The sequence below is a fragment of the Dermacentor andersoni genome, chromosome 3, assembly GCF_023375885.2.
Source record: "Dermacentor andersoni chromosome 3, qqDerAnde1_hic_scaffold, whole genome shotgun sequence".
Taxonomy (NCBI): domain Eukaryota; kingdom Metazoa; phylum Arthropoda; class Arachnida; order Ixodida; family Ixodidae; genus Dermacentor; species Dermacentor andersoni.
In genome coordinates this window covers 40,958,151-40,978,444 of record NC_092816.1, presented here as the reverse complement: position 1 = coordinate 40,978,444, position 20,294 = coordinate 40,958,151, and the positions used below count along the sequence as shown (strand labels likewise).

At 49.7% G+C, this 20,294-nt stretch overlaps 1 protein-coding gene across 1 annotated transcript in view; it reads right to left on the bottom strand.

The window, feature by feature from the left end:
• The window catches only part of LOC126517357 (uncharacterized), a 232,036-nt gene that overhangs the window by 145,378 nt on the left and 66,364 nt on the right, over positions 1 to 20,294 (bottom strand). The window contains exon 2 of the mRNA XM_072286816.1: positions 10,974 to 11,184. Within this exon, the coding sequence (XP_072142917.1) occupies positions 10,974 to 11,184 (211 nt within the window). The remainder of the gene's footprint in view (positions 1 to 10,973; positions 11,185 to 20,294) is intronic.

Sequence of the window (20,294 nt, the reverse complement as noted above, 5' to 3'; positions counted from 1 at the left end):
TAAGTTGTCTTCCTTGCATAGTTGGGTGGTTCAGAGATTTTTTCTTTATTTATTTATTTGACGGGAGGGGTGGGGGGGGGGGAGAGAAGAATAAAGCTCTTTATAAAACTGGAAAATAAGTCCTTGCTATTATACATGGAGGGAGGCCGCATTACGGCAAACAAAGTGAAAAACACGGGCGACGACAACCGAGACCGGCATATCTGTACGTATATGCGACCTCGTCGATCAATGTGCCGTGCAGGAATGTGGTTCGTTTCCAAAGGGTACATACGCCTTTTCGAAAGGCAAACGAAACGCGCGCCCTCCGAGGAAATCAGTTCGCACGCCTGCATGCCGCAAACCATTAACACTCTGGGCAGTGGTTTGACCGACCGACCTACAGGCGGCAGAAATCAATATTAGGGAGCCGCTTGAGCAACACAAGAAAGAAACACCGCGGCCAAAGAATCGTAACAGGTGCGCGGGTGTAGATAAATGCGCGCAGCCGCGTTGCATGCCCACGCGCACTGGTCGGCTTCGATGAGGTTACCCCGTTCGCGATGGGCGCACGCTGTTATTAAGGAAAGCGGCGCAAAAGTCGAGACGCAGATCCATTAGCGGCGCCTCTTTCCTCGCCTCAGTTCTCAGCCTCGCCAACCTATACGCCATCCTCCCCACTTCGCCACCTCTGCGGCCAGCGCGTACGTGCAAGACGCGCGCAGAAGCTGCGAGACAAATGTAAACACTCTTCCCGTAATAAGCACCTCCATCTTGACACGGAGGCCAGGGGCGGGCTGTCGCAATCGCTGCCCCATCGATGTATACACCACGCCTGCGCTCGACTAACTCTTTCGCGCCGCACGCGACGTGTGTGTGTGTAGTGCGCATAGAAGCGGGTATAGTAGGAGGGGGGGCAGCATTCAGGGGGGGGGGCAGTGAGTAGACCTCTTTAGGTGCATTTATGGTAGAACTCTTCGGGGAACGAAATTACCCGGTGTGTGTATGTGTGTGCGGAAAGACGCAAGGCCCCTCTTCTAGGTCTGGGATCTGTTTAAGACCTCACACGAAGCATTTCACTATACTGCTTAGCACCCCGTCTTCATGAGCTTCGGATCACGCCTCTACGCCTCGTGCGCGTACAGCGGCAGCGCAGGTATCCACGAATCGAGCTCAGAAAAATTCGGCTGCCTCGGGGAACCGCGTTCGGTAGCGTTACACCGGCGGACCTCGACCTTTCCGAGTTCACGCGACGCAACCAACTTGCTGAGCTGCGCGAGAGTGGTCGATGGAGGACACACGCCGAATACCGCAGCTTCGAGTGCTTGAATTCAACGCCGAGCGCTTAGGTTGATACGCTGAACTAAGTGTGCCTCGTAAGGCAGTTTCCTGCGAACCTATAGGTCAGGGATAGATGTCCAGATCACTGGATCGGGACATACATTAATTGCTCGCCAGGACCTCAGTGCCGTGTTGCTGTTCTCGGCATACTCTTATTCTGCTCATTCGCTTGCCTCAGCAACCCGTGCACCTGCGACGTCCGACTTCTTCTTTTAGGTTTCTTCGTGTGGCCTTTGTTTCTCTTGCTCTGGCCCGCAGCATATAGCCTCGGGCCATTTGTCGCACACGCGCTGACAGCTGTCGACGTCTGAACGCGACTGCTTCTGCAGAGGCCGTGCTCGTGTAGGCGTGTAAATAGCACGGGAGTGGTTCTTTCTCCTCTTCCGGCAGCTATCATCTACTACAAAGCAAGAAAGAAAGAAAGAAAGAAAGAAAGAAAGAAGGAAAGAAAGAAGGAAAGAAAGAAAGAACGATCTGAACTTAAACAACGGCCTTTGCAGAGGCGACTCACGCGCTTTCGAGCACAGAACTTTTCTTTTCCCTCTGCCCCCGGAAGGACGCTGCGTTGCGACGACTTCACGGTGCACGCGACGCTAAGTGCGAGTGTTCAGCGACAAAAACAGTCGCAACGGCGGCCCCGTACTTGAGGCGCTGCTGCGGTTCCGAGGGCTCTGGACGGCTCTCTCGCGAAGGAGTTGCGACGTAGGCGAGGCGTCAATGTGCTCAGACGCGAAGGGTGGAGTCAATGGACGTTTTTTTTTTTTTTGGCCAATCAGAGTAGACCGCACTGTTTTTCCTTTGTTTATCTCTCGCTCCCTTCCACACATGCCGGCCACAATCGAATTCTCCAAATACTCCGCCTAAATTTCTGCAACGGCGTGAGAAAATTGGGCAACACCCGCCGATCACTGACTGCACAAGCTCGCGTCCGTATCCTGCTTATGAAACAAAACAAACGAATCGAAACCTCAAATAAACTGCAATAATAGTTCGTAAGCCGGAGAAAGAGCAATAAACTGCACGAAACGAGCAGCGCAGATAATGTGGGTATAAATTAAGCAGAAAAAGAAAAGCGTCACGTGGGGGGGCCAGAGAATTAACGTGACGCGCGATGACGACGTAATGATAAGCTTCCAAAAAACCGCAGACTCTCATTACGCGTATACGAGCTGCGACGGATACGCCTAGCTGGCCACGCGGCGTTGCCGTTCCACCGTATCCTGCATGGAGTGCGCACTTTCGTGTATCAACAAGTAATCGAGTTTATTTAGGCCGGAGAGGGAGCGATGTCGACGTCACGGCACCCAGTCGCTTTAGCCTGAGCGAACGTATACATACACGCGCCAATAATGGATCACCGCAACCCATTAAGGCAAGGGCCCAGGAGAGCAATTTTCCGGGAGCGATTCGATGAAAATTCCTGGCAGGTCGAGAAGCATTGCACTGTCGAGCAGAACGGAGAGTGAGAGCCTGACACGCTTGGAAATTAGCCAGGTATTCGAAGGGAGTAAAGAAGGGAGTAAGAATGGAGTAAGAGTAAAAGAAGGTAGCAAGAGTATTGAACGGCACAGACAGACAGACAGACAGACAGACAGACAGACAGACAGACAGACAGACAGACAGACAGACAGACAGACAGACAGACAGATGGACGGACGGACGGGCGGATAGATAGATAGATAGATAGATAGATAGATAGATAGATAGATAGATAGATAGATAGATAGACAGACAGACAGACAGACAGACAGACAGACAGACAGACAGACAGATAGATAGATAGATAGATAGATAGATAGATAGATAGATAGATAGATAGATAGATAGATAGATAGATAGATAGATAGATAGATAGATAGATAGATAGATAGATAGATAGATAGATACTACGTACATCAGTGAGCATTGGCAAACACATTAGTCAAGAACGTGCTAGAAGTCAGGTCAACAAGCTTTTGCCCCTCAGGCTAAGAAAATAAGGTTTGAGAAAGAGGAACGCTGGGTTTGAGACAAGCATTGAGTCACGTTTCGCGTAGCTTTCAGACGATTATACGTTGAATAAATGCGTTGCAAGCTAGCGGAGTCACGTACAAACGTTCGCATGCAAATGAACGTAAAATTGCACACGAAGTTTTATTATATTCCTTTACGACCATTTCTTCACGCTTTGCCCAACAGTATAGACGCCAAATAATACCAGCCAGTGACAGCAGAAGTAACTTTACATTCGTTTCACGTTGTGCGCGTGTGTGTTTTTCAGCCGGTAACTCGCAAACTTGCCACAGAGGGCCTCGGCGGCGTCGAAGGGTTAGCCGACCAGCCTAACCGGCCGGGACCTCCGAGCTTGGTCTGACGCCAGACCTCGGCGAGCAAGCAGCCGGTAATTTCTTACACCACGGTTCCCGCGTTTGCATAGCGTGCACATCTTTTTCCTTCTTTTTTTTCTGTTGGTTTGTTTCCTTCTCGTCAGTTTGTAGAACGCTAATTGGTGATTAATCTTGCGGTAAATAAACCGATGGTGGGGGCATATAATTGGGCAATTTAAAACCTGTTTTGCGCCAGAACCTATAGTATATCGCGAAGTGCTTGTTGTACCGCGGCGACGACATCTTTTCTTTTTTTGGTTCGGTTACCACTTATAGCACTAGCGCACTTATTTTCTTTTCAAGTAGGAGGTATCGTAGAATACGTTATCACCCAATTACCTAAATACCGGTGTAATCAGTTTACTAGGGCTAATGTCCCCGACCTTCGATGTATTCGCGCTCGTCGCTGCTTACGTTGATTTTCCGAGTCGCGATGTACATCGTATACACTACTATACCGGCGGGCATTCGGCTATACCATACGTGTACAGACCGGCTCTCAGAGCATCGTTAGGAAAATTACAGCGCTCAACAGCGTAATTGCAGGGAAGGTGCGTTAGCAAATTCCACAGGCCAACCAGAGTGCGGGGGGTCTGTTGATACCAGTGGCCTTTTTAGAGAGGTCGCGTAGAAACAGGAATACGCTCAAAGGTAAGAAATTTACAATCGCTGATTACAATCGCGTCGCCAAAGGGATCTCTCCCATGACTGCCTGACACTGATGCCGCATGTATGTTGCTACAAAGTGGTGCCTTGTGGCCGAGTTGTCTGTCGATGAACAGTTTCATCTACGTTTTAAGGTGACACAACATGGAGATATATGTTTGACTAGGCCGAGTTAGATGCCTTGAATGGGAATAATGAAAGGTTGGGAGATGGGCTACTGTATGTGACTCTCTTCTTTTCACCTTATGGAGAAAAAGAAAGTCTAATGCGTGGTCAGTGCCCTTCCTTCGATGCCTTTCCATCGCGACGTACAGTGTTGTTGAAGCGACAGGCCCGTCGCTAAGAACATCGTGACTTAGTACGCCGATACAAAGCTGTAAACACCAAGGTCGCTGCTGCATCTTCACATGTCAATCATTCGGTCCGTCGGTTTAAGTACTGCGTAAGGTCATAGGAATAAGAAGACCCGTGCAAGTGTGTGTGCAAATACGTCTTACTCTCTGGTCCAGGTTTGTCTTGCGCTCTCTTTTGTAGAAAACGCAACACCAAACTGAGCAAACCACCATGTTTGCTGAAGATTGGAACCATAGATACGGCTACACCTGCAGATACCGTTGTGTACCAAGCTGAGGTCTGACTTTATGCGCGTTCGTCCGCGATATGACGCTATCGCGGTAACTATTGAGCGTGGTCGCAGAGCATATATAGCATGCCACGCTGACGCGCCCCGACAGCCGATATATTAAGGCTTTGGCGAAGCTACGACCCCGACATGCCTTTCCTCAATGTTATTACATTTCCACAGCTTATAAACGTCTCGCAGAAAGCTTCGTCTCCCTGTACATTTTATTGTTTTGTTTAATGATAGCGCACGTGTGTGATATAGCCATAGTTCATTAAATGTGTAAGGTCATTAATTCGTATAGGATATCCACACAGAGTGCGCAGAAAATAGAAATCTGTATTTGCTGTTGACATCGATTGGGCAACAGGTACTCTATACTCCGTATATATACTGCCACTATACATGTTGCATAAGGGCGTCAAAAAGAAGCTGGTGCGATTCGAAATGTCACACAACGTTCGGGAAGATCTACGTAAATTGGTATAGCTCTACAGTTCGTTAACTTCAACAAGTTTCGGGACCTTAAGCAACATTACCGAAAGAAAATATAGTGGGCCGTGAAGTGAGAGACACGTGAGCGAGTCACGTGTGTTTACGTGAGCGAGTCACGTGTGTCGTGCGTTATCGCACACCCTTTGCATTTGCAGGCATTGCCAAATTGGACTATCTTCTTTTACTTGCCTATACGATGGTACAGATACCACGCACGCTACTAAATCCGCAGCGGGGTCAGTACGCCATTCTTGGGTCAGTCCAACTCCGTGTTCCCCGAGAGAGTCGGCGAAAGGAACGGTTGACTCCGCGATGTGAAAAACGATCTTCGCAATAAGGCCGCCACCTCTGGAGAGATCGCTTTCTCATATACAGAGGCCTAAGCTAAGGTGAGCGAAGAAAAATGACTTCGAAGGGAATGAAAACTACACGTTCTAAGCCTGCCTCCGCGCACTTGAGGCGTGTAGTAGGTTAATGCAGAAAGACAGCGAGTCAGCTCCAGCCCACGTTTTTAAAAATAGAAAGAAAAAAGAAACAAAGAAAAAGAAACGGAAAAAGAAAAGTCGAGATTGCAAGAGCCTGCGGGGGTCTTCTTGGAAGAATGCTAGCTGGAAAATGTAGACATCCTATTTTGTCCTTGCATATGTATACGGTTCATGCACATTGACCCTGCGACTGAGCGAAGCTCCGCCAGGGGTCAGGAATTTAGGAGAAAACGCCGGGTGAAGAATACTGTAGTGTGTCCCGGTGACTGCTTGATTCCGGCCACGGCGCACGTCATCGTTAAAGCGTTATAGGCTTCATTTTTCTTTTTTTTTTTTTTTTTTGGCGCGGGAAAGCAAGCGCATTAAAGAACCGCCGGTCACTGCGCAACGGATGGGAATGCGATTAATTAGGATATATATATCGTTGCCCTCACGACAGGCGGCGGAGATGAGGCAATTGGGATGGCATGCCTTCGGGTACGGTTACATATAGGCGGCGTGTTTTAAGTGAAAGAAGATAAAGAAACTAGCGAGCAATAGCAGCTAAGCGCTGTTGGGAACATCCTCCCCCCCCCCCCTCTCCCCGGTTCACTATGGCAATCGAGGGGAGAGCGAGCATACCTGGCATACCGGATCGCGTACATACGTACACATGGGTATACAAAGCCCCCCCCCCCCCCCCACACACACACACACGCAACAACAACACAAGATGTTTTGTTCCTCTTTTCCCTACTCAATGCACTGCTGGGAGCATCCATTTGCTCCCCCGCCGCCACTCGGACGCAGGTAGAAAGCATAGCCGGTAACACCGTGCTGAATCTTTGTCGTGTCTCTTGCTTTGTTTTTTTTTTTTTTTTTAGTTCCGATTATTTCGCTCCTAAACAAGTCGTGCATCAAAGGGTCGACATCCGACCAAACAACTGCTGCTGCTGCTATCGCTATCACGCTCTCTCTCTCTCTTCCACCCCTCCAGATTTTTCTTTTCTTTCCCGTTCTTTAACGTCGATCGGAAAGGGGTTCGCGAGGCTTGTGATAAATGGAGCGGCGAGCGTGCGTAGCCCGGGCTGGCGACCATAAATCGCAGGCGGTGCCCCCTCGGCGTCTTCCGCGAAGCCCGCGTCCAGCGATCCGCTTTGTTAAACGACGGCTCTTCGTACATATGAAGATGGACGAACTATTTGCTCTGCGCCCCGCGGAGTTTGCTTGGAGATCGCTATCGGTTCCTGCCTGCCGCGACGAATGCCAGAGATCGCCTCCCCCTTTTGTGCAGTCGTCTCGAAGTTTCTAATGGCGCATCGAGGGTGTCCTCGGAAATCCCAAAATGCCGCTTTCTCTATAAAGTTGGCAGCTTTGAGAAAGACACGTTGGTAAGAAGAATTAAAAAAAAAAAAGTAAATAAAAGTGGTCTCAGCCAAGCCGCGCATCTCGTAGTCTAGGCGGATTAGGTCATGTGACGCGAGCGCGACGTTACGGGCACGCCTGGTGCGACGGACGGGTTTTACCGCGCATTTAAGGCTGAAGTGCCATTAGGTTGCCCGCAAAAATTTGCTAAACGGAACTCTGAAGCTACGATCATTCGACTGTCGTGGTAACGATCTTGGGAACAATGAGTAGAACTTGGACTTGTCTAATCTTCGTGCGTCTGGCTTCAGACGTTCTTGCGACTTCGTTTGCTACACTTTGTCTGGGGACTCGAATGGCGTGAATTTTTCTCCTAAGGCAATGCTTTCATAAACTTGATCGAATTGTTAATAGTTTCTTGGCAGAGGTTATTGTTCAAAGCGTGCACAGCTCGGAAGAACAGTAGCAGTCTGTTCATTTTGTGTGTACAATATGTACAGAGCTAGGCCCCCAGGTACCACGCCTGTTTGCAGCTTGGTGAAGTTATATCGTCCTGTATTTTTTCGATGCCTGCATAGTCGCTCCGCAGTGTATAGGGCCAGCGGTCCACAGCGACGGCACAACGATCCCAGTTTTTCAACCGTCGTTGCTAGAGTGTGGCCAACTTTATGCGGCAGCTGATGGGGCTCCGAGCTCGATACTTCGCATCACACCATGACGTCGACGCGACCTTAACCATGCCCCATAATCTCGGACCAACCACTGGGAAAGTGGCGACCGCTAAGCGAACCACGTAAGCGTTAGTTTCGCTCTCAATGAGTTCGATTTGAAAAAAAGTAAACGAGGCTCTCTGCTGCTTAGAAAATGACTCGCACTCCCCCCACCCCCCCTACCCACCCCCAAGACTAATGACGATACGCACTTTGTGGGTCACGATGACGGCACAAGAACAAAAGGACGATATTATACGAGCACGTGAGAACTACATACACGGTGCGCGTCCGAGTATACACGCGACCTTATAACACTGCTGCTTAGGCCAAGAGAGATCACAAGCACAGTGGAGAGTTGCATAGCTGAGCGTTTACGGCATGCTCCGCTTAGATCGGTATATTTCTACACATAATCTAATTGCAACATACATATAGATGTTCCTGAATGTATGTAAGCAGGTGAAGGTTATGTGCAAGTGACTATCTGCTAGAAGGGAACTTAACTTGTACAAAAAATCCTGGCTCTCCCGTAATCGAGAGTAGATAAATAAGCAAGAAATGGCTTAAGATACTTTGACAAAAACTGGCTACGTACACACTTAACTATTTCGAGCTCGTTTCCTGGACCAATTACTGCGACAGGCTGATAAAAGCCGAACGCGGGTAAAATTGTACAGTTAGAAACTCCGTGTTCAGGCAGGTACCTATAACAAAAAGTAAAATAAATAAGAGCACCACCGGAACTCAAGCTTCTTCTTCGGTGTTGGCGAAGTTCCGTTAAAAAAAAAAGTGAAATGCGAGAATAATTTCCAGCATTACGTAAAGCATATTATCTCTGCCGTATGCCTTTTATATACTGTATACTTTTATGTAAAGAAGCAAGAACTACTAGATGGTGTTTGTGGCTTCTTTTTTTCCCCACTCTGAATGGAAAATGACGTCGCGGAGCTTCAGGGACAACACACCGCCAATGTGGACATCGCAAAAGCTGAAAGATAGCGTGCGCGGCCATCGACGGAACTCCATAACATGTATGCGAAACTTACTCTGCGCTTGACGGCCGGCAGATGTGTCGTGTGTGCTACAAAGCTACGCCAAGCGTTATTATTTATTTATTCGTTATTGTATTTACGGCGCAGGGGGGGGGGGGGGGGGGGAGGCTTTTTTAGAGAGTGCTTATCCTGCGGTACACTCGGAACTCCAGGCAGAGGCAGCCTGCTGCTGCAGGAGACAATCTATTTCGGGAAACGACTTATTTCTATCTCTGGCCCACGAATTTAATATTAAAGTAGCTTTATATCGTCGTGCCAGAACGAGTTGGCGCTTGATTTGAGGTCGTAAAGCCAGCGCCGGTAGGCTTTTATTGCTTAAATGGCGCCAGCCGCTCAAAAAAAGAAAAATACTAAGAAGAAGCAGCACGGAGAGCACGAGTTGAGTGCCGGACTTTCGGATGGGCGTTGACTCTTGAAATCGTCCTCGAAACAGCCACGAGTCGGTTGATTTCGAAAGCGCACTATTACTGCTTGATGCCCGAATACCATCATGGTATCTCATCGCAAGCTGCTGCGCGATAGTCGTATGGAAAGGAGTGCTGCTATGCGTGTGTGATGCCCTTAAAAAGTATGATAGGAAGCATTTCCCGATACGCGTTTAACAATGCGTTGCTCCCACAGCAGCTCGGCGTCTGTATACGCCAACGCCGTAAGCATGGAGTAGTTGGAACTCTACGCCGCCGTTGAATAACGCTTCAAGCTTTTAACTGTGCTCACGGTGAATTCGAAAGCAACAGGCATGAGACGTACAACACGACACGCCTAGCGTTTAAACTTAAGCTTAATCTCGGTGAGACCACGCGTGAGATTACGTGGAAATACCGGGTTTCAACAACCTGAGTCAGGCGTATACAAGTCTGGCTGATAGATGCTGTGTGCATGTTTGGTTGTAGTTTTCTTGCAACAAGCTGTATTACAGGATGTCTCCGCAAAAGTTTGACGCTGTCTTCTGCCTGCAAGTATAGGTACCACCTTAAGGTGTCGTATAGGACACACGCACCTGACTTTACGCCATGTCGTCCTTACGGGATTGATACTTACAAGTGTGACTGCTGAATGTTCTGCCACGTTTACAGAATGCATGTGCCTTGAAACCAATATACCGGCTGTCGTGACAGCTTTGTCAAACTAATACCGCATTTCAAGCTTTCTTGTGTTTCAAGCACCATGACTGGTATATACTTTTGTGCACGTGTACCCCCTGTATTCCTTCCTTCCTGTGCCCTCTCTCTTGATTTTTGAAAGGCGTTATGAGTAGTGACGATTACCTGGGAAAAACTCGCCACGCCGAGCATGCAGTGATTCAACATGTCCTAAAAGCTAGGAAGTTGTACACGAGACGTTGTCATTTAGAGCCGTTTTTCAATTTCTCAAGTGCGCTTCTCTGCATCGTGAATTTCCCCCCCAAAGAATGGCGGCATTGGCCAATGGTTCATATTTTGGTTCAAACGAAGGCTAAGTTCTAGCTAGCTGCGCATGCTGGTGCTTGTTTGTTTGTCCCACGCAGTTTTCATCAGGACAGACACATCTGCACTTCCCGCGTCATAAAAATTGCCCAAGCTACGCTCGTACACCACATTGATCGCGGAAGTGCGTGGTGACTGCACCACAATTACGAAAGCTAGCTTTACGATTAGGAAAAAGAAAAGTCATTGGTCGCGGTTAAAATGAAGCTGCCCAGACTTGTGTACAGCACATTGTTTACAATCACGCGAGCCACGTGCGTGTACCTTTCCCCTCGTCATAAAATGCACGAATTGCCCTCATCATGCATAACCCCGATCGGTAAAGTGACTGTGCTGCCATTAGCGTTGCAAGCCTGTCTTGCGGGAAAGCTTGTTTTACAGTTGCGAAAAGAGGCTCATTCTATAAGGGAGAATACATAGCCGAGTTTTTTTTGCGACACTCACTCCTGTCTGTGCACTTGAGGTCCCTGGCCAGTTCGTCCGAGCCCTGGAAACATTGGGGCACGCCATCGCACAGCTGCGACAGCTCGAAAAGCTGTAGCACTTCCGTGGATTCGTTCACTTGGCAGCCGAAGAAGCCGTCTTCCAGGTTCAGCACGAATATCTCCTTTTGTAGGTACGGGCTCGGGAACTTGGGCCGGTACTGGCCACTCGCCTGGAGAAAAGGAGAGGGAGAAAGAGAGAAACTTGAGACGAGTACTCCAAGAAGTACGGAAGCGAAAATAAGATTCATGCCACGTTTACGTATGCAGCGTAGGCACAAATTAGAGAAGACACATGATCAGTATTCAAGTCAAGCTTAGAACTTCCACATTCGTCCGTTTCCGTTGATAAAGAAAAGGCTAACGATATTTCGTATGGTGAATATATTTATACTCGCGATGTTTGCAAGCATGCATGAATGTGTCGTCATGAAAGCAGAAGCAACGTGACCATACACTAACAACAACAACAACAACAACAACAACAACAACAACAACAACAACAGGTATCGGGGGACAAAAGAAAGTCAGCGTTCTTTTGTCCTCGAACGCGCTGGTCTTGCTATCGTGAAAGCTCGCAATTTCGATGCAGCTTGGCATATGAGTTACGGTCAGCGCTGGAATACCATAGACGTCGGTGGAGACCACTGCTGGTCCTGGCCACTGAAGTCGTCCAAAAAACGGACAACACATATGGTCAAGTTTTATGCGACGAGAACTCGACACGATAGAGGAAATGACGACGTTTAGCGAAGCAAGACACGCGCCATTCGCCGTCCCAGTCGTCATTTGCTGCTGTTTCCTATACAGCCGTTACCTCCAGCCGTCGGCGCAGGTAGGAGCATCGAACAAAAAGCCGGCGAGGTACCCGCTTTTCCGGTAGCACTCAAGACGTGCCGGGACAACAGCGCGAGTCTTTTGACGTGCGCCGGGGACACGTGCATGTCATACGGTGAAATAATAACGATGATCATACGTCTGAGACGGGACGCGAACAACAACAACAACAACAACAACAACAACAAAAGGCCGGTGCAAAGTTGGAGAGAGAGAGAGTGTGTGTGTGGCGGGATATACACGGATATCAGGGGGCCGGGATTAGCTTCAATCAGATCTCCTCGGCGCCACGACGGAAGCCTTCGGTGGTCCCGCGGGGCGCCGCCTTGTAATCTCTGGTGGCCGCGCCTCTCACCATACATCAGGCACGCCACGAGCGGTGCCACCCTCCGAAGGCACTGACCCAAGGCCTGTATAGTGCAGAATGCGGGTGCCGCTCCACGGATAACAGCGCGCGACGTCGGTCGTTGCGCCGCCGTCAACCGATGCTCTCTTCCCATGCACCGATGTATCCGATGCGGCCAGCGTGCACAGCGTGCATGCGTCGATACGTGCATACACGGTGTGTGCTTCGCATGGCGACCATTGTCAGCCGAGTGCCGTGGGTTGTATACAAGAGAGATCCAGATTTGGTACGCGCGCGTTCTTGTCGAGGTTCTTTTCGGATTCGAGACAGATGTGTATCCAGTATCTTTGAGGACAGTCACTTCCTAACTGGCGCCACTAGCGACTCCTTTCGGTGTCGACACCGTTACGAGGCGTTAACAGCTTTGCTGCTAACGCATCGTATAAGTAATCGTTCGTACGATGGTACACGCAGTTGCGAGTGTGTGCTGCACTTTCCTTCCAACGGCTCGGCTTACTCGCTCCGTTCATCGCAGAGGTCCAGTAGGTATACGGCGTTTTGCAGCTAAGCACGAGGTTGCGGGATCGAATCCCGGCCGCCCCATTACACTACGAAAGCAGTACGTCAAAGTTGTTCACGTGTACGCAGGAGCGCGTTAAATGATCGCGAGTGTAATCAAAATTTAGTTCGGGGCTTTCTATTACGGCGTAAACTGTCTATAGCAAGTCAAGGTACGCATACGGATTAACCACGTGACGTCACGGACGAAATATCATTGACGTAATGTCGATGCTCTTTTCACAGCTTTCAAGTTTGCCGCTGGCGAAGGTGGAGGATAAAAAAAAAAACAGACTTTCGATCAGTATGCTGTAGATGATGTACGCCTCTCACAGTGGTCGCGTTAACGTCGCCCAATATGCTAAACCAGTGCTCTTTTAACACAGATTAAAAGCACGGCCGGTGAAAAGGCCGCGGTTATACCCAATACAGTGCACACTGCTGGATGGCCAGAAAAGGGCATCCATACTTGTTCTCCCTGCTTCCACGAACCACGTGCACATTTTTTCGAAGTGGAGCACGCGAACTGTAAACGAATGCAAAGACAAACCGAGATGTGAGGTCACGGCCACGGAAAGCCTTTTCGACTCGCCTCTCTTTAATAGCTTGCACGAAAGCGAGTTCTCGCGGAATAAAAGAGGGATACTCCTCTTGTTATTTTTTTGGTTTTTTTTTTCTATGCGCAGTGATGGTGCACGTTTCGCTGCGATGCGTAACCGCGCTGTAATAGTTTGGCGTGCCGGTCGCATCGGAGGGATTACATCCATTACCGTGACATAGAAAGCGAGGGGCCCGCAACTGCTGGGGCGTATACGCGTATAGTATGCGTAGGTATACAGGCGGCGGCACGGTTAAAAGTGAGAGCGGCTTCGATAAAAACGCCGAACCGCGTCGGCCTTGCCCTCGAGATCGCGTTTGCGTTGTATTGATGGCGCCGTTCATCACCGGTCGGTGCGTCGCCCACGTATGCTGCCTGCCTACGCGGTGCACCGCGAGCCCTGACCTACAACACACCAGGGGGGGAGGGGGGGTTTCGAATACGCGCATGGCAATAAGATTCTCTTCATGCAAACTCTCCTTGCCGCGCTCCTCTTAATTTATGTCCGTTGGGCCCACGTTGTGTCTGAAGCGGATGACACTGCGTTTCGCCTATGCGGCGAACGACTCTCCTCTTACTGTCCCTTTAGGAAGATAAATCTTTTTTTTTTTTTTTTGCGTTCCGTAAACCAGCTGGTAATCGTGTGCACTGAGGGCGAGTTGTTCTGCGTGCGTCCGTAAGAAGACTAGGTTCGGACCGCGTGCGCCATTCTTCTGAGATAAATATCGCTTTGGCGGCATGCGAACGAAATGCGAACGGACTTGTTGAGTGCACTTGACGTCCTTTCTTCCTTTTTTTGTATACGGAACGCGCGTGCGTGCGTTGAAGATATATGGCAGGGAATCTCTGTAAACGTACGTCATATACGCCGAGAGGGGTTCACACACACACACACACACACACACACACACACACACACGCACACACACACACACACACACACACACACACACACACACACACACACACACACACACACACACACACACACGCACACACGCGCGCGCGCACACGCACACGCACACACACACGTACTCTTTCTCGTTCGCTAACGAACAATGCACGTCTCGCTGTGAAGAGCACAGAGCAAGCAGGGGCTCCGCTGACTCCGGAATAAGCGTTTCTAGCGCTTCCAGCAGCGAGCGGATAGACGAGACCTGACGTTTCGGCAATCGCCCCCCAGGATCGGCGAAGAACGCACAAACCTCCCGTGCATAGGTGGTGGCCCGCCACGAACACACACACACAGACGCACACACACACCAAAGCGCGCGTCTCCATTCGCGCACACCACTTCGCCAGCACCTCACCGGGGGGATCGCCGCGGTGCGACCGCCGCTTATCTCACCTCGGCCCCGACGCCCCGACCGACGCAACAGTTTACACGCGTCCGTCGCGGTTTTGAGGTGCGCGGGGGGAGGGGACGTGTTCGTCCATCTGCGGTGACTCCGCGGCTTCGGTCGCCCCTGGGTCGCCCGACGAGGGAGACAGCCAGCCCACCCCGATACGCGCCGTGTCGCGTCGTCGCGATACGTCCCCCTCCTGCCTCGACGTCCGTGCTTTCCGCGCCTCTCCTTCTTTATAGCTGTTTGCTTTGCGTCATTTTTTTTTTTTTACAAGTCTCGCGCACGTTCCTCCCGATCGCCTCCTCCTTCTTCTCCCCCCCCCCCCCCCTAACCATTCCTAAACCTCCGCACGCTTCCCCACCTCTCCAGTTTACTATCTAATTGACTCTCTCCGCTTCCCTCTCCGTGTGTAGTAGTTTCTTTTTGACACGTCCCGTTCGCATTCCGTGTCACCCGCGATTCGCTCGCGTGTCGCTCGCGCGACGCGGCTCAACCGCCTGGATTGCTTGTAGTTTACCACTACCCCACCGTTCTTATCTTTTGAACGTCCTCTAACGGCCGACAACAGCTCTTATCATTGTTCGATGCTCTCTCTTTCTTTTTTCTTCTCCTTTGTGCTTTCTTCACAGGCCTGCGACCTACACTTTTTGTTAGTTTTCGTATTTGTTTATTTATTCTTATTCTTTTCCTTCCGTACTTTGTTGTTTGCTTCCCCACAAGGAGGACGTGCGTCGCTGCACGTAAGCACGTACTAATCGCTGCTAACGCGACGTAAAGCGTTGTTTGAGCTTTCTGGCGACTTGTTCCGGGGGGAAGAACGCGGCCGAAGAGCACGTATACCATAAGCGCATACAGAGTGTTTAAGCGAACGCTTTCAAAAAAGAAAAAAAAAGAGAGAAAAAGAAAGAAAAACGCCTGTGGTAGATAGCGCAATTCTAGTCCATGAGCTGGTGTACTCGAAGAAGCGGACATTACTTGCACAAAAATGTTAATTGATTACCAGGATTCACATTAATTAAGCTTTTATCCAATTACCTTATGGCACATATTGCAATTTACACATTCCAGCGGGTGAGACTGAAAGTCACATCCACTTGAATATAATTGTGTGCATGGTACCGTTTAGGAGGGATGTGCCATCAAACTTGCGGTAAAAATGCACTGTCGTTCCACTTACTTTCTTAGCAAAACGTAGTTTTATGCATTGAAGCACAAAAGTAACTGGAAGGCCAATGCATTTCTTCGCAAAGCTCGGAAATTAATATCTCGAAAGGGGTGTCATCCTGAGAATACGTTCCAAGTGGATCCGCCTTGCGAACTCCACGGTTACAATTTGTAAATTGCAATATGTGCCATAAGGTAATGAGTTAAAAAGTAAATTAGTAATTTCTTGTTAATTAGTTGATTATGCATTTCAATTATTTGTGCAAGCAATGGCCGCCTCTTTGAGTAGACAAGCTCATGCACTAGAATTATGGCATCTGCCACAGGCAATTTTTAAAAATTTCTGAAAGCGTTAACTGAAACACCCGGTACAATATCATCTTTAGGCCTTGCACGCTTAGAAAGTGTATATATGCAGCTTCTCACGATATGGATTGGGATTTCTTTGCCACGTAGCGTTCCAGCGCGGTCGTGTCTCAGTATACGAAAGAACAAAACTTTGTACTAGTGAGTTAGTAAAGAAAGACAGCTGGTTGGCGTATCATGTTGTGAAGTTTTCTGAAGCAGCGCAACTACAAAGACAAGAAGGTTAGAAGATGAATATTAAACGTTACGAGCGCTTGTCCTGCTTTAGTTCCCTCTTTCTAACTCTCCTGTCATCGTCCGATTTAAAAAAAAAATATCTTCGACATGAGCACACTTGGATCACTATGGCTTGCCGTCGTAGATTTGGTGAAAAAGGGACCCAATTCTCCCAGGATGAAGATTCGTTGGCAACGCTACGATGACGAGCGCCCCTTGTTGAGTGGCTCACGTGCGTGTGAAATGTCCTTGGTACGCTCCTGAAGCAGTTTGTGCAGGCGGAAAAATTAATTTCCAAAGGTGGGGTTGATGAGTTTGCGATTAGAGGGGACTCCGCTCTGACCTATTCTTCAAACAGTGCTGCCCAAAATGCGTGTGGCTGCGTCGAAGCGCAGCCACACGCATTAAGCATTATCACTTTGATTTTTTTTAGGATTCAGAGCTAAGTCTAAGACGGCACACAGCCCTTGTTGCATAATTGGGACGTGAACAAAGTCGAGGAACGCTCTGCGGCACGGCATGGGGCCTGCTGGACGAACCTCCGGGGCCGCGGCTTCCCTAAAGCTGGCACTCAATGTGGGGCAGCCAATTGGGTACCTTATTTTTTGTTGTTGTTGTTGTTGTTACCGCCAATTTAGCATACGATCTTGAATATAACGCGGTCCGTAGTTGTGCTAGAGCGAAAGAGAGTAGATTTTTTTTTGCCCTTCGGCCAAAACTCCTACGCACACAATTCTGCACAATCCGTAGAGCACGGGTCCTCACATTGTCGCTCGCATGGCGGCAACCACATGGAGCTCCTTTCCAGCGTATTTTGCCCGTCGATCGCGTCGCCCGCTTTTGATCGGAACGTCCGTTTTATGCTGCGCGATTGCCGTGTTGTACGTATACAGCCACTGCCGAAACGTAATCCGCGGCGTTCTCCACATTCTCCGCATATATAGTACGCACTTCCGCCGTGATTCAGTTGCGGCTGTCGCAGGCACCACAGGGGAGATGAAGACTCAAGACCATTCACCGAGTCGAAGATACTCGGACCGTGGCTACACCCTTCGCTGGCACGGAAAGCGATTCGTGCACTAGTAAAATACTTGAAGTGCACCGGCTTAAGAGACCGTTTATAGTGTCCCTGTGTACAGTGTCCCTACCACACGCACTCAGTGCTTACTCTCTCCCTATTTTCATCTTTCTGTTCGCCTTCCCCCAGTGTATGGTAGCAAACCGGGTGCTCTTCTTGCTGACCTCCCTGCCTTCCCTGTCCTTGCTCTCTCTCTCTCTCTCTCTCTCTCCGCCGCGATGGAAGGAAAGTCACGGCGCGACTTGCTTTTGCGGTCGTCTTCTCAAGCAACGCTTGTACGGAACATGGTCTGGAAATGGGAAGCCCGGAGGCGCAATCCGTATACGGCGGATGTGGCTTCCCCCATGGGGTCTCAGTTTAAGCGGAAGAAAAGCGCTGTCGGAGAAAGAGTAATTCCCTCAGCCGTGTCTCCGTCGCTAATGAAAGGGAACAGAAAGGAAAGTAGAGTGAAAGAAATTACACGCCAAGTCGTCACAAGATTAACGCCACGACGACGACGTACGGTATAGGTGTTCTGTGGTACGGTAGCATGCAGCGGCAGCAGCTGGCGACGCTCCTATTCACGCTGGCGCGAGTGGAAAACGCGGTGACGCTGCCACAGGCAAGAAGCAGCGAAAGTGCGGTGCTCTTCTTGTCTATCCCAAAACGTGCAATGCTGTGGGAGATATTGTGACGAAAGCAGGCGCAAATTATTATGCGTTCACCGCATCTGCGAAGGTGATCACGTGCGATAAACTGAAACCGCGAGGAAAGTATTTTGCAACTTATTTTACGAGTGGCGAGCTTCACTATATAGGGGCTGGAAATTGCAGGCAGGATGTCGCAGCAGCAAACACCAATTTCAGCAGACGTTGTTGTGCGAACATTGTGCTCAGAGTCACCCACAGCAGTGAATCCCGAGTTGGAAATGCGTGGAAGAAAGAACGTAGGCTTCGCTGATAATATAAAACACCCACACGTGTGTGGGATGGTCAGTCAAGGATACAGTAAAAGCTTGATGTAAATGCACTGCAAGGGGCCGCAAGAAACTCGTTCCTCACGCCAGAGTACTCTGTTCACGCGAAGTTTCATTCAAGTTAGAGCATGGTCTCGGCGCGGGGATATTGAGATAGTTCACGAACGTGAATATAAATAGTTAGTTCAAAGTGACGTTGCGTGCCAAGCAATGTGTGGCAATGTAAAGGCCACCGAATCACGTGTTGCGATATCTCTCTCTCTCTCTCTCTTCGATCAAGCGGTGTTTCACGGCCAGGTGAATATAGTAAACGCCAATGCAGTAGGCCGGAGATGAGTTAAGAATTCTTGAGCGCCACGCAGCTTATCCTCACGAGAACTGTCGTATATTACATGGAATTCTTACCCAGCTTATGCACAATTCTAGAACTGAGTGTAGAAGACAAACTGCTCGAGCTTTCGCGTAGCTGCAACGTTTCAAAGAAACACAAACGTGACAGCAGCAGCAGTGGGCGAGTGCGCGTGTAAATACAAACACAGTGAGCAACCTCAGCGTTACAAAGCGCTGTCGTTTCTCGTTGCTGGTTTCTTCGACGTTTGCGAGTGTGCCGCCAACGGCGGAGTGAAAAAGCAGGCTTTGCGAACGTCGTCGACCGAGGTTAAACGAGGCGCGCGCTGCGACGGACGCCACTGAGCCATATCCGGCGGATGGCTTCGCCCCCCCCCCCACCCCCCCCCCCAATTTTCAGCCCAAAACGTTGCGGAACACCCCCTCCTGTGCCGCTTCTTCTTCGGCTGTTCTTCATCCATGGGCGCGTCCGTTGGGTCGCCTTCCTCGCGTCTTCGCTCCTACAGCAAGCGCCAGAGTGTTGGAGAGAGGAAAACATTAAAAAAAAGAAAAGTATTCTGGAAACAGAAGGGCGTGGCGCACGCTCCGCGAACGTGTCTGTGTGTATTTGTGTATATTTGTGTTGACGTCACCGACCGCGTGTCCTTACACCTCCTAGTCATCCATCCATCCATCCCATCCTTTTTTCTTTTTCTTTTTCTCCGTGTTCTTTGACTTGGCTGCGCTACCGCTTGCACCTGGCCGCATGACTATAGCCCAGCGTCTTCGTGCGCGCGAGTGTGTTGTGTGTCGCCGTCGAATGAATGTTTCGTCTCTTTCGCGGACGAATCGGAGAGAGCGTACACTATACAGTCTCAGTCGCGTGGCGCCTACAGAACAGCGCTTTGTTTTTCCGACCTTTCCCTCCCAGCAAAATGACCGTAGAAGCTTTCGAGTTTGTGAGCGTGGGAATGCGTGCGTGTCGGTAGCTAGGAGGTTCGTGATCGGCTTCGCGACTGAAATGCGCCGAACGCGCTGCAATGTTGGGGCATACCAATTCTATAATGCGCGAGTGCCGAGTTTCGTATTGCGGTCGTAACGTTTGCGCCGGTGACTGAGAGCTATACACGCCTTCTTACCGCAGGCGATACGCCTAAAGTCAAACGGCATCGTTTGGCTTCTAGCGTTGGCCAGAAAGCAATAAGAACAAACGAGAAACGGGTTAACAGCACTATAAAAGAAATGCCTTCTGTACTGAATCCACAAAGACTAGTTAGAGTAGCTGTATGAATAGCTTCGCTGGGTATACGCGCGTGCACATACATATGTGTTGCTTGTGCGTTTGTGTGAGCCTGGCCGTTATCCAGGCTCTCCTTTAGTTCGATGCATCTCGCTCTCTAACTACACTTTCCCTGTGCGATACACTTAACTCGGCATGTGCGCGAAAGCAAACGTACTCTGTCAGTGTATAGTGCGGAGCTCTAAAGTAAAA